A 15,464-nucleotide genomic window follows, 5' to 3' on the forward strand; every position below is an offset into this window, starting at 1 on the left:
TAGTCTTCAGACAGCTCCTTCTCACCTTCTCCACACTCAAAGATGACTTTCCTCCACAGTACCTGAAGGACTTACTTTCTCTGTACCAACCCCCTAGATCTCTTAAATCATCAGCCCAGCTCCAGCTCTCAGTGCCATCTACAAACTCAATATTAGCTGATAATGCTTTCTCAGGTATTGCACCAAAGCTCTGGAATTCTCTGCCTCTCAAATTTGAGCAACTGATTCATCTTTCACCTGACTGCTGAAAACGTATCTCTTTACAAAAACTTTCTCCAACTAAGTGCCGTTGAGTAGGCCTGGTTTGGATACCAGGTGCTATATAAAATCCATTATTCATCCTGTTATATTAAAGGTAAATAAATATGCATCACCTGTATCATACATCCAGATGTGAAAATCAGTCAAAACAGAGGAAATGATCATCTTCAGACTCCAGATAGGAGAAAGCAGGTCCGTGGATAATAACCCTTTTATGAGTCATCTGTATTCCCCACCGATCATTGGGTCAGCTCTGGATATTTGCTTGGCCCCTGGTGAAATCCACCTGCAGCAGGCCACTCGCTCCAACACAACATGGCATCCAGTCGAAGTCAGGTTTTGTCACTTGACCACCAGCACAAGCAAAATGACCAGCCTCCTTCCACACCCCAAGGATCAACTTCGACACCATCTCTTGATCAGCAAAAAGATAAAGGAAAGGAAAAGGTGCCTCAAGGAAAGACTATAAGCTATTCTCTTCCACTTCATCCACTTCTACTTCAGATTTCTAAACAATTGTTGCAGGGCTTTCAAATAGACTGTCAGCATCAAGGCGCGCTCAATATGGCAATGAAAAATACTTCAATAGATGGCCTCAACCTATTCTGGCAAACACCCCGATGGCTATCCCAAACCGAAGTGGTCATACACACCAACCCAGAGGAGTCTGAGCACAACCTACAGACATATGTTGAACAAACTCCCAACCCAGCCTCAAATCACCAACCTACTCTAGATCACTAGAAAAAAAAAACACACATCCCTCCAACAAACACTTCCACTGTCATCCCTACATTCAAAGGCAGCAGACTTGCTGACAAAGTTATTTTTGGATAAGTCACTTTTAGAGTACACAAAACCAAAAAAATCCAATTCAATGTACTAGCTGTCACCTTTTTGGACATGCTCAGTCAAATTGCAAAATCTAGACAGCTCCGAATTTCATAATAGTCCAGAGTGCACTCAACAGCAGCATTGTATTAATTGTGATCAGTACCATCATACCACTTTTTCAAACGCCTGCCCTTTTCATCAAAACCAAACCTATTGATAAATAAACACCTTGTAGCATCTGACCTACCCACCCCTGCCAAGCCCTTAAACTCCAAATTATGCAGCTTGTACGATCAACCCGAATTGTACACACCTTCAGACGATGATGACAATCACAACAATGATGATGCACTTCCACCATCAAAGCCCTCATGCTGTTGCCAGGTTGTAGTGCTCAAGTCAAAAGCACCTTGCTCTAGTTGCTCAGCTATTCTGGCATTTTCTTGTGGTTTTAGGACTACACAGCATAAAAACAAAGCTGCTGCCCCAGCTGTTACAGGCACCCCAGCTAACATATTGCAACCTGCATTTGCTCCCCACAAATCCCAAAGATCTAACTCAACTCCACACCCACAACACACATCACAAGTCACAAGTATGCAGCTACAAAATGTGCAGCATAAACTCCCTCTCCCAAAAACTCAATAGAAACAATTCACGAATATCTTCTTCAAAACTCACTCTACACCCTCCCATTAGCACAATTTCATCACAACGTTAAAACCGTCTAACATGAGATACAACACACATGCCCAAGATAAACTACACATGCTTTTACTTGCACTGTTACCAGTACTCACAATGCATGTAATACAGTTAATGCAATTCATACCCAAAGCCAATGAAATAAAATCACACATAAAACTGAATAAGCTAAATCTGCAAATAATAGCCATTCAAGAATCCAAAATACGAAAAAATAAACAATTCTCCATACCCAACTTCTCCACACTCAGTAAACACCGAACATTAAACAATGCAAATGTCACTCGTGGTGGCCTTTCATTATTCATACATGACTCACTCAGTCACAAAGAAATACCAATAAACACACCCCACTTGGAAACAGAAGCATATGTAATCACAACAGATAATAACTAACATAACACTAGTCAGCATATATCACCAAACTACAAACCCTATGGACAAAGCTAATCTTCAATGTCCTGGCCAAATCTCAACACATCTCTAAACACACAATCTTTGGGGAGATTTATATGCCCATCACCATAACTGGTCCACAAAAAAGGGACTCAGACAAATTTGGGCATTTGTTATACGAGTGGGCACAGCAAAACAATCTAATAATCTTAAATGATAAATCACCAACCAGATACAGCCAACATAAAAAATCCCTCGCAAAAGACTAAACCATCAGTACCCCCAATCTGACATGTAAATCAGCTTGGGAAGTATTTGACGACCCCTGGGGAAGCAACCACTTTCCCATCTCAATAAACATCAATACTGGTCCCAATTTTATACCTGAAGAAACCAACCAAGATCCAAAATTCAACTGCACTAAAGCAGATGGGAGAAACTATCAAACCTTGATCAACCAGATTGATCATTCACAAATTACCAGTCCAAACCCTGAAGCTTGTTTCAACAATTTCACTAAAGTAATTATTACCATAGCTACTAAGTGCATTCCCCAAAAGAAATCCTAACTCCCTAATGCAGTAGGGTTCCCTGGTGGAACGCAGAAATCAAACGGGCAAGAAGACAAAGCAAACAAGCATTTAGACGCCAAAAAACCAAACCCCATGAACTCCCCCAATACAACTCCAAAACAGTACACACAAGCAAGCCCACGTCTGCTCTAGGAGGAGTTGACATGACTTAATGCTGCTAAAACAGTTCACCTTACGCAGCAAAACGCTATTGCTAAAGCTGCTTAACACAATCTGGTACAAATCACATATTCCGACTACATTGAAACAAGCGCTTGTCATTCCAATAAGGAAACCAAGCTAACCTCCCCAAAATCCAGAATCATACAGACCCATATCACTCACACTGAACATATGCAAAACATGGAAACGATAATAAAAGTAAAAGACTTCACCATCACATAAAAACAAACAACCATGCAGACCAGAGCTTGTCCACACCAAACAGAGCAACCATAGATCACATCATCAGAATAGAGCATGATATCAGTGTAGCCCAGGCAACCAAAAACAATTTTCTCGCCATATTTATCGACTTTTCAAAACCTTTCGACATGATTTGGAATGACGGACTAATAACAAAATTGATGCATCAAAAATATAAAGAGAAGTATGCCACACTTTATACAACTTCCTAAACAACTGCACCATAACTGTAAAAGTAAACAATGCATTCTCAGACACACATCACATCTAATATGGTACACCTCACTCTAGTGTCTTATCTCCAACACATTTTAATCATATGAGACCCGTGAAGGTCCAGGGTAGAATAGGCCTTCAGCAACCAATGCTCGCCATAAAAGGTGATTATGCTTGTCATAAGAGGTGACCTATAGGATCGGGGCATCCCATTGGACCTCACATAAGACATTAGGCACAGCCCAGGAACACATCCAACAAGCACTAAGTGATACTTTGTTACATGACCAAAGAGGTTAACCCAGCTAGCCAGCTGACAAGGTAAAGATGTCATCTGTGGGATGACTCCATGCCCTGCTCCACATATGAAGGACAAGCTGGGGAACAGACCAACTAATGCTACTAACTGTTTAAAAACCACTCTGACCACCATATGACCAAAACTGGAATACGCCATGCCTGCATACAATGCACTGACACAAAAAGACTCTTAAGAAACTAGACTTGATACAATACAAATCACTAACAATCGCGCTCGGCACTGCATCAGGCCCTTAATCTCTCCTAAAGCTCTCTGGAGAAATAACCCTACCCATCAATAGCCAACAAGTTGCACCCAACTATTGGGCGACTGCATGTACAAACCCATTACTTAACAGTTTCATAACCACAACTGAAAACCTACCACCACATCAGAAAGTCAAGCTGACTGAAAAAAGACGATGACTCCCATAAACCATTCAACTAAACAACCTTGTAAAAGCATACAAGCTTAGAAACATAAAATTCACTCCAGTCATACACACTACACTTATCATCTCCGACCTCCATACATGGACACTGCTCTAACAAATATCACAAAAATAACAGCAAACAAAAGTCAGCAAAAACTACAGGTAGTGGATTACATACATGAACACTGGCCAGACTGGACACACATCTACACAGACAGGTCACACAACCAATATAACCACACAGTAGCCTTTGCAATACACACACCACAACCAGGCATATCTACAACATCAGCACACATCCCAAACAATCTGTCCATATATACCACAGAAAAGATGGCAGTGTATCTAGCCTTCAAAATGGCAAAAACATCAAATCACAACAAACTCCTAATCATCACTCTGTGCAATACAATCTGTTAGAAATACAAATTACACAAACCGACCTAATCTCCTACATCAAATACTGCAAACAAACCACTAACAAACCAAAATAAACAAATCAAAATAGTAAGGTTACCCTCACACATTGGGATCAAATGAGTCAAACAAGTGATAAACAACACACACAATAACTACCCACTAACTTACAGCAAACAAGAATACAAATATATTGTCAAAAAACTAATAGCATGGGAAAACTTCAAACAACTGCCTATTTCCCCTGCCATGTGGACATATAAAACAATCCACAAACAAATCTCTTCAGTTAACCTCTTTAGCGACTCACGACAGATACAGTCTGCACTTAATAGACAATATGTTGGCACCTCAAAATTTAACTATTGCCACTCCAGTGGGCTCTGTTCCACATTTCAAGTCCCGCAAACCGTCCAACACTTATTCTACACATGCACACTCTACTCAACTTACAGAATCCAGAACTACATTAACACACTCAACACAAAATACACAAAAAACATCCACAGTCTCCTATCCCCGACACAACACCCCAAAAATACAAAAAGCAATCATAAATAACATCACAAAAACAAACCTTATAAAACTACTCTAACCAGCACACCATAAATAGTCACACAAGCGTATTTCCGTACGCAAAGCCAAAATTCAAGTTGCTAACCATTTTAATTGTGTAAAAGCCTTATGCCAAATACCCTGAAGTCTCCCATCTCCACCAACTGTCCAAATGTCCAAAAGCAAACCAGCCTCAGTCCAGCAGCAACACCAACTCCATCGCCTCATGCTAGCAAACAAAATCATTCCACTTCTTACCCCTGCCCAGAAAGCCCTCCCTTTTTGGAGGGTCGTTTTCTGTTAACCTTGCCTATATCACTATCTATCTTTTTTTCATACTCTCACTATCAGCTAGCATGGAGCCACCCCCACCCCCAAATTAACTCTTCTATAAGGGGTCGTAAAAACCAAGATACTAACCAACCTACTCAGCATCACCTGATCAAGGAGCAAGAATTAGCAAGAATTGAAATGTTGTGTCAAGAATGAAAAGAAGTTGTTATCCCTAAAACGTGTCCTGTAGTCATGCACTGGTGCAGTTTATAAATTAGTGAAATCGACTCCTGTTATACTTAGACTGCTGTGATATAGAGTGATACCTAGAGAACATTGAAGACATACAGTTTAGCATTGGATCAGACTGCTGTGATATGGGGTGATGCCTAGAGAACATTGAAGACATACAGTTTAGCATTGGATCAGACTGCTGTGATATGGGGTGGTACCTAGAGAACATTGAATACATACAGTTCAGCGTAAGATCAGACAGATTTATCTGTTTACCATGTTTATACAGATCGTCAGGTCACATGTACTGTTGTATCTTTGCAGGAGGTTGATGGCGTCCAGAAGGAGTTTGAGAAGATATGGTCAGATGGGATGTTTCCAGGCTGGCCGGTCAGTTTCTTGTTGCTTTGGTATCCAGTCTGAGTCTTTTCTAATTGGTCGACCCATTTATTAGTCGACGCCTCATCTGTCCGTCCATCTGTTGTTGTGATTTATTATTTTCTCGGTTTCCGTGGAAACATTTTGGACATAGTCTGAAAAGTGCGAGGTGTGTTTCATTTCCGGAGCAAAACTCAAAAGAAGTTCAATATTTTCCTGAAAAACTTGGTAGATATATCAGTCAGAAGCTGAAGTGGTGCCTTTTGCAATGTACAGGTTGTTGTGATTTATTATTTTCTCGGTTTCCATGGAAACGTTTTGGACCTAGTCTGAAAAGTGAGAGGTGTGTTTCATTTCAAAAACTTCTTAATATCTGTTAGTAAAACTTTCTAGATATGTGTGGCAGACCCCAAAGTGGTGCCTTTTGGTTTTTAAAGGTTTTTGTGATTTATTATTTTCTTGGTTTCCATGGAAACGTTTCGGACTTAGTCTCAAAATGGAGGGGTGGGCTTCGTTCCCAAAGCTCAACTCGAAAACCATTTCATGTCTTTCAACAGATCTTGGCAGATATATGAGACAGATCTTGAAATTGTGACTTTGCTGATTACAGATATATGGCATTTATAATTTTCATGAATTCCGTGGAAACAATTCAAACTCTCAGATTATTTGTCGTTTCAAACATGTGAGTGTCGGGGGGATATGTCATCTTCTGATGACTCTTGTGTAATACATCAGTTCATAAACTACACCTTGTCCATGCTGGTTGATTTATTTCTATAATGCATTATTACACAAACTACACCTTGTCCATGCTGGTCAGCCCATTTCTGTAATACATATTCAATCTCAGATCGCAATCTCTATCCCCACATGTATATACACACATTGAATTACTTGTTGTGATAAGTATTTTATTGGTTCTTTGAGTGCAAGACAAATTTCCAATACGTGACAAAACATTTCCTATCTTATCTTAATTTTATGTCATCTTTCCAATAATAAGAACGAAAGTTACAGAGAAATACATTTACTTGGCCCAATCTAACATGTGAAGTAGTTTTTACATGCCCAGTGCATGTTTTATTTAATTTATGTTGCCTAGTTATTAATTGAGTCTCTCACTGTACTGATGAAGTCATCAAGTGTAATATAATGCAGAATATATGATAACTGATAAGTTTGACATAGTTTCTTGTTCCTGTGTCTTTGGCAATGTGGGAGAAAGTAAACACTGACATGCTATCAATTTACTCCTTAACAAATTTTCATTCATTGTATGAAAAAGTTGTAAAACTGGTTAGACACAACATGAAAGGACTATTTTACCATGTGAATAATTCCTTGAAGAGATGCAAAACGAGATATGATGTTCGTACATGCTTTACACAAAAGAATATTTCCAGATAGGGTATACAATGTGTAAAGATGGACATAGTAATATTGAAGATGAATTTGTTTGACAGAAAGAAGCAACAGGAGCACTCACCCATTCAGGAGCGCATCTTGACCTGTCAGCATTTTCATCATGGGAGGTATGTTTAGAGGATGGAGTTGTAGAAACCCCTCTGAAGTTGAGTTCTTTGATTACAGATTTACATAACAGTTGAACCCTTTCATGACTTGGCACTCAATAATTCACATCTCTGTCAAAAGTTCCCTTATGTTGGCATTCCTTGTGGCATGTTTTGCCTTTCATATTGAAGTGAAATGCTGTCTGACGTCTTGCTGGCACCTTATTAATTATCCCGCATATCAATTAGCATTAGTAATTCACTGGGTTTCAGGCCAGGAAGGGAGGATTCATTGAAAGAACGGGGAACCCAGATGGTGCTTACCAAAACCTTAAATGTCTGTATGGGCATTAAAAGTCTTAGGTGTTGGGATACATTTGTCCATGTGTATATTATGAACATGTGTTCGTTTCCCCATATGAGTTCAAGGTGTGAAGCCCATTCCTGGAGTCCCCTGCTGTGATATTGCAGGAATATTACTAAACTCCCTCACTCCCTCACTCCCTCACGCACTCACTCACTCACTCACTCACTCACTCACTCCAAACCTTAAGTACATCTGTTATGTAAATCTTATATTGTGGCTGTCTTCAAGATCACTTCTTTGTTAATTTTCCATTATTAGTTTGGCTGTAGATGGTATCTTTCCACTGACCCCTTGCGTGCAGTCAAACTACTCCAATTCCTTGTGTGTGCTAGATGCAGTGTCCACAGATTGGACAGGAATATTGATGTATACCTTTCATCTTTGGAATTTTAGCCACACACACCCCTCCCCCCCCCCCACCCCCCGAAATGTAACACGGGATGATATAGTCAATGCCTTGTTTGTTCGTCCGTCCGTCCATAATCATTTTGTTTTCGAAGCATAACTAAAAAAACATTCTGTATTTTTCAGCAAACGTTGTTAGACATAACAAACAGAACCTAAGGTGGTGCCTTTCGCTATTTGCACTTTTTTGTGATTTATTATTTTCTCGGTTTCCTTGTAAACGTTGTGCCTTAGTCCCAAAAGGACGTTGTGGCTTTGTCTCTGGATCACAGCTCGAAAAGCGTACATTGTCTTTCAACAACAGTTGGCAGATTTGTGAGAAAGATCTTGAAGTAGTGCCTTTTACTATTTGCATATTTTTTGCACTTTTAAATTTCATGATTTCCATTTGGACCTAGTCAAGTTTGACTTTAAGTAACTGTCAGTTGATTTGTTCTTTCAACTTTATAGGGAACAGGGTGGATCTGTCATCTTCTGATGACTTGTTTAGAAATGATGATACACAACTGAGAACAGAATTCACACCAGCCTAACCATGGTTTGACATTCTTTTGTCATTCCTTGAGTACAGAAGTTACCTGCTGAGCAATCCCATTTCTTTCTGACATAAGTATTGTTTAAACCATGTTACATGCTGCGCATCCTAATACCTCAGAGGCTTCAGTTTTAGGAGCTACACTCTAAGCCATAACTCAAAGGTTCAACTGTGAGTTGTTTGTTGCAGGAATTGGCATCACTGGGATTGGATCGACTCAAGTCTGCTTTGATGGCCCTAGGTCTCAAGTGTGGAGGGTTAGTAGTATGGCCCTGTTGTGTAACAGACCAGTTATGAAGGATGTGCTAGGTAGTGAGAAACCAGCTGAATGCTTGTTAGGTCTTGTTATAATATCTGGACTCATGTTCACCTCCATGACAAAGGACTATGTACACTTATGAACCATCTGTTGCACTGCCTGGTACTTGTTGAATGTTGGATCAGTATCACCAGTGGTCACTTATTGTCCATATGCTGACGTGGGACAGGGTACTGCCTGTTACATTTTATTTCTGGAACACGCTGGAACTTGGAAACTGTTGTGTGTTATATCATGAAATTTTGCATATGTATGAAACAAATGCTGAACTGGAGTCTTTGATGTTTTGGTATTTCTGAAAAAATTATTCTCTCTTTGAAAATAAAGTGGACTGGATTCAAATATTCTGGAGCATGAATATGGAGCATGAATATGGAACTTTGTCATATGTTTTTATGAATCTTTGCATATGTATCAATCACATGATGAATTTGTACAGTTTGATATTTGGGTATTCTTAAAGTTATGTTTTCTTGTTTTACTTTGTGCATAGTGGCTACAATGGGGTCTTGTTTTCTTGTTTGTAACTATTAAGTTGGTTGTGTACTAGTATTTGCACACCCTTCGCCGTTTAAACCACTTATCTTCCTTGTTATTCCCCTGTCATGTAATGCAGGGTGATGTACTCAACACTTTGCCTTATCTGTCTGTCCGTCCATCTGTCCATAATCATTTTGTTTCTGGAGCATTACTCAAAAAATGTTCAATATTTTATGCGAAACTTGGTAGATATTTAAAAACTAACCTAAAGTGGTGCCTTTTGCTATTTATAGATTTTTATATTTCTTGGTTTCCATTAAATCGATTCAGACTTAGTCTCAAAAGGGAGAGGTGGCCTTCATTTTTGGAGCACAACTTACAGACTTCTCAATATCTTTCACCAAAAATATGTGAGGCAGATCCCAAGATGGTGGCTTTCCTAGTTTCCATGGAAACAATTCAAATTTAGTCTGAAAAAGGAAAACTCCCTAATAGCTTTAGGAACATTTTGGCAGATGTGCGGCATATCCCAAAGTGATAGCTTTTGCTATTTACAGATTTTTGTCATTTCTATTTATTTCAGTTTCCATGGAAACAATTCAGACTTTGTCTCTAATGATAGGAGTGGCCTTTGCCCAGATCACAACTTGAAAACCATTCAGTATCTTTCAACAGAAATTGGTAGATATATGACACAGAACCTACAGTGGTTCCTTTTGCTATTTGCAGATTTTGTTCATTTTTATTTTTCCCAGTTTCCATGGAACAGATTTGGACTTAACCTGAAAAGGGAGGGGTGGGCTTAGTTTCTGGAGCACAACTTGAAAACCAGTCAGTATCTTTCAGCAGAACTTGAAGTGGTGCCTTTTACAGATTTTACAGATTTTTAGCATTTATATATTTCATGATTTCCATGGAAATGATTTGGAATTAGTCTGAAAAAACATCAAGCTGGACTTTAAGTAACTATCAGATGATTTGCTCTTTCAAATGTGTTGGGGCAGGGGGAATGTGTCATCTTCTGGTGACTCTTGTTTAAAAAATGTAAGTCAAGAGCTGTTTTTCAACAAAAAGTGGTTGATATATCAGGCAGAACCTAAAGTTGTACCTTTTGCTATTTACAGATTCATGGAATTTTTATTTTTCTTGATTTCTGTGGAAACAATTTGGACTTGGTCTTTAAAAGGGGTAGATTTTATTTTCAGATTATAGCTGAAACAAATGCTCAATATCTGTCAACAAAACTTGGCAGATATATCAAACAGACCCCGAAGTGGTGCCTTTTTTTTTGGCATTTATATTTTTCTTGATTTCTGTAAGAATAATTTGGGCTTCTCAATAGGAAGGGGTGGATTTAGTTTCTTGAGCACTATGTAAGATTCTTCATCGAAATTGGGTACATGTATTAACCAAGGGCTGAAGTGGTATCTTTTACTATTTAGGAATTATTGAAAATTTGTCTTTTTCCCCACAGCATGTAATGCAGGGAGATATAGTCGATGCCTTGTCTGTCTGTACGTCTGTCAGTCCAGAATCATTTCATTTCCAGAGCATTATTTTTAGACCAAAATTGGTAGGTATATTAACCCGAACCTAAGGTTGTGTCTTTTGCTGTTTACAGACTGTTGGCATTTATATTTTGGGTGACTTCCATGGAAACGTTTTGGTCATATTCTATTGGGAGTGGTGGGCTTCATTTCCAGAGCATAACTCAAAAAATGTTCAATATTTTTCTGCGAAAGCGTGGTAGATATATCAGTCAGAACCTACAGTGGTGCCTTTTGCTATATACAGGTTTTTATGATTTATTATATCCCATTTAAACATTCCAGACTTAGTCTCAAAAGGGAGAGGTGTGTTTTGTTTCTAGGGCACAACTTGAAAACTTGCGAGATATATTAGACAGGTCTTGCTATTTACAGATTTTGTTTCATATTTTTCCCGTTTTCCACGGAAATGATTGGGACCTAGTCTCCAGAGGGAGAGACCACAACTTGAAAACTTGTTTGATATCTTTCAACAGATATATGAGGCAGATGTTGAAGTGGTGCCTTTTGCTGTTTACTGATATTTGGCATTTATATTTTTCATGATTTCCATAGTCTAAAAATACATCAAGAAGCTTTCAGATGATTTTTCCTTTCAGATATGTGGGGGCTGGGGGAATATGTCATCTTCTGATGACTCTTGTTGATGTATAGTGATGGTTAGGGTCATCTATGTATGTTGCAGTACACTGGAGGAACGAGCACAACGGTTGTTTAATACAAAGGGCAAGAACCTTGAAGACCTTGACCCTTCATTATTTGCCAAATCCAAGCCAGGGAAAGCTGGAAAGAACAGGTACAATATAGAATAAATGGTCATCAAATGCTGCTGTATGAATTATGTTTATGTCTGAACACTTTGGAGAGCCCATGCTTGTTGGGGCATGCATTCAAGAGCTGCTCAATACACTTGAAATGTCATTGATATTGCTCTGTAACCTATCATGAAACAGAATACATTACATTTATCAACCAAATTCACCTTACGTGATGGGTAAAGTTTTCACTACATATAACATTCATGTCATTTTATATAATACAAGGTTGATATCAGATACCTATATATGCTTCTCGTTTGAGTACAAATTATAAATTCTTACCACCAAAATATCTTTTTCTTTAACTTATACCATGTTTACACAAGGTATAGGATCGATCTATGACTAAAAACAAAAACCCTTGTTGAAGTCACACTGAGGTAGTGGTGGGGTCTCACTTGGGTCTATACTATTGCTGAAAGCATTGCCTAATCACCATCACTAAATCGCCATCACTCTCCACCGGTTATGTTAGGCTTGGCAAGTGTAGTGAATGATTCTCCACCTCAGGGGTTTTTTTTTTTGTTAAATAGACTGCACCTTGTGCAACCATAATGATTAGCTAGGTTGCACAAAACACATATTGTTTGCCCTGATGATCTCACCTAGCATCGGGCTGAGCTACTGATGAAACTCATGCAAACACTGATTTTGGTTTGCTATTATGAACATGGCGAATAAACATCATTCCTTGTTCACTTGTACTTACATCTGTTGTACCATCACAGAAAACAGAAAAGAACTTTTCAGTTAAGAAATAATAACTTATAAAATTGTTTCATTGCTACACATAATAAATTCTTTAGCCTCTTTGTCTGTAGAATAGGTGGGACTAGACTAAGGCTTGGTCTCTGAATATGTGTGATTTTGATAGTATCAAACAAACCCAGTTTACAGTGTCTATTCTAGGACGCGCAATTGCACAATTTGTGCTAATAATGATCAAATTGCACCTCATAAAAACAGTCATGTTCAAGTGACAACATGTAAACATAACAGAGTAACCTCCCTTGGTTAAAACCACTATCGGCACTGGGGAAACGAAATTCCATTCAGTATGAAAAAATAGATAACATTTTTTGGTTAATTAAGTTATGATTTGGTTAATTAATTAATTGACAACGTTAGTCTATGAACTCTAAACATAGTGCTTGTGTGCAGCACTTGCAAAACACAGTTTCATCGATCTTTTTTTGAACATCAGTTCGTTTTAGCTTTGTCCTAGAAATCAGAAAATATTATCACTTGAAGCTGCAGACAACAAATGAATACGAAATTCTTGTTTACAACGGTTTGTGGTAAGTTGGCGTGAATAATGCCACACAAAAGAATGAAAATAACTGACTTTTTGCACAAAATACCACTGAGAAAGCAACAGTGTGCGCCATGTCTCCACAGACCGAGGAGAAGTATGAATTGAAAGGCGAGCAAAACCCCGAGACTGACCACGGCCCCTCCGACTCTAAAAAAAACCCAAACCAAGTGTTTTTCAGAAAAAAATGGTTGCAAGAATGGCCATTGCTCTCTCAAAATGAGCTTGGTGCTATGATATGTGACTATTGTACCCAAAATAATATGAGCAATAGTTTCACTGGTGGTGGCTGCAATAACTTTCGTACATCCATACTATTTTTTAAAGATGGTAATACAGGTATTCCCCCCTACATTTTCCAAATCCCCCTCCTTTTTTTTGTAAGGGGGCGACAAATCCCCCCTAGATTTTCAGTTTTAGAATAGACACTGGTTCAATTGAAAAGGAGCCCCAGGGAGACTCAGAGACTAAGAGCATCTGCATTGGGGCTGCACGTGCTGCGATCATTACTAATTACAAGTCACATCATACAACCATCAGATAACAGCATAAGTGACAGACATATTTATTGGCCCTTATGTTAAGTCCTAACCGTTCTCCCTGCTGTCATCACCTCATGCGGTCCAGTAAAGTTCCCCCCTACTGCCTAACAGTTACAGTTTGGAAACTTGCAGCCAACAATGTCACTTAGTAGTATAGGGAATGATAGTCCGAAAACACTTTTCAAAAACCCCTCTAAAAAGCCTCATTTACTAAATGAGGCTTTGGTGGGACCCTTAGCTCTTGCTATTATTGCCCCTACCACAAAGCCACGCCATCACGTTTACCGTGACTTGGCAGGCGGTAACACTGTGCCGTACGGTACGATCAATAATTCTTCTCTTACAAAACCCCTACCCGGCCCATCCCTCAAGTAGTACAAGTTAGGTTCGTCGGCTTTTATATCCACTTTATCTATGTTGTAAGTTTTGACTGACCATATAGGATCGGTGGCTCGCTTACGGCTATCACCCTCGTGTTCCCCCGGCTGGTATAGATACCTAACTAAGGCCCTATCTGGTATCTGTTTCTCCTTTCCACGCAATGGAGCGGCCGACTCTGCAACTATTGATTTTAGTTTGATAGCGTCTGCTGGTTTCTTACCAGTGAGCCGGGTTACTTCATGGTTGATTGCCGACACCACCTCGGGTAACCTCGCTACCCATTCGGTCGATCGTTTTCCAGTGGTTGTCATTTCCCTAGCATATTGATGACCGAACAAGCGCTCAGCCAAAGTCCTATTAAATCTCTCAACTATGGCTTGGCTGCGATGGGCTCCGGCCGTGCCACGTCTGACCTTTGTATCGTGTTTGGCTAGCAGTTGTGAAACGGCACCCATGAACTCCCGTCCGGGATCAACTTGCAGCTCTGTTGGCCAAGTCAGCGGGCTGCGTTTGTATATACGTTCTAATCCTTTGGCTACTTTGGCCGAATCTTTCGTGGTCAAGGGTTCGGCTTCCTTGTAACGACTGGCTACGTCCACTACGGTTAAGGCATACTTGTACCTCTTATCATGAGGTAGGAATAGTAGGTCTGCCTGGTGAATGCTATTAGGTATGTTAATTCCGAAACTCCTTCTAGGTACGTAGCGTGGCGCCGGCAAATAGATCTGCCACAGGGCTTGTTTTTCAAGCCACGCTTTGGCTTTCTCTGGTGATACTCGTGTCATTTTAGATAGCTTATCTACTGCGCTAGCTCCTTTCCAATATCCACGCGGGCTGTAATAAATAGCCTCAAATTTTTTCATGTCCATACGCGTATGTGTTTATACCATCAATAGCTATCCAACGTTTCGTGTCCATAGGCGATAGGGACGTCTTGTTTATAGTCAGTCCGTATATCTTATGTCCATCACTTCTAAGCGTGTTCATCTTATGCCTAAAAGTACGGGTCTTGAACAGAGCCTCCTTGAATCTGGTGTGTTTGATGTGTTGTTTCACCACATACTTCTTAACCCCTTTAGCTTTTCGGATCTCACTATTGTCGGCTTTCAATATGGAGTACATCTTAGGTCTCAAACCTATGTACTCAGCTATTGGCGTGCCAGCACACTCGTCCTTCATCTTACCTAGGACCTTTTTATTTACCGTGTTGTGTATAGTATGGGTCTTAGGAAAGTCGCTGGTG

The 15,464-nt window shown here is 39.6% G+C and overlaps 1 protein-coding gene across 1 annotated transcript in view; it reads left to right on the forward strand.

Moving 5' to 3' along the window:
- Positions 1-15,464, forward strand: part of LOC137287023 (splicing factor 3A subunit 3-like) — an 84,281-nt gene that overhangs the window by 34,328 nt on the left and 34,489 nt on the right. The window contains exons 9-12 of the mRNA XM_067819119.1: positions 5,948-6,013; positions 7,468-7,536; positions 9,012-9,079; positions 11,854-11,964. Of these exons, the coding sequence (XP_067675220.1) occupies positions 5,948-6,013; positions 7,468-7,536; positions 9,012-9,079; positions 11,854-11,964 (314 nt within the window). The remainder of the gene's footprint in view (positions 1-5,947; positions 6,014-7,467; positions 7,537-9,011; positions 9,080-11,853; positions 11,965-15,464) is intronic.

The sequence above is a fragment of the Haliotis asinina genome, chromosome 6 (genome assembly GCF_037392515.1).
Source record: "Haliotis asinina isolate JCU_RB_2024 chromosome 6, JCU_Hal_asi_v2, whole genome shotgun sequence".
Taxonomy (NCBI): domain Eukaryota; kingdom Metazoa; phylum Mollusca; class Gastropoda; order Lepetellida; family Haliotidae; genus Haliotis; species Haliotis asinina.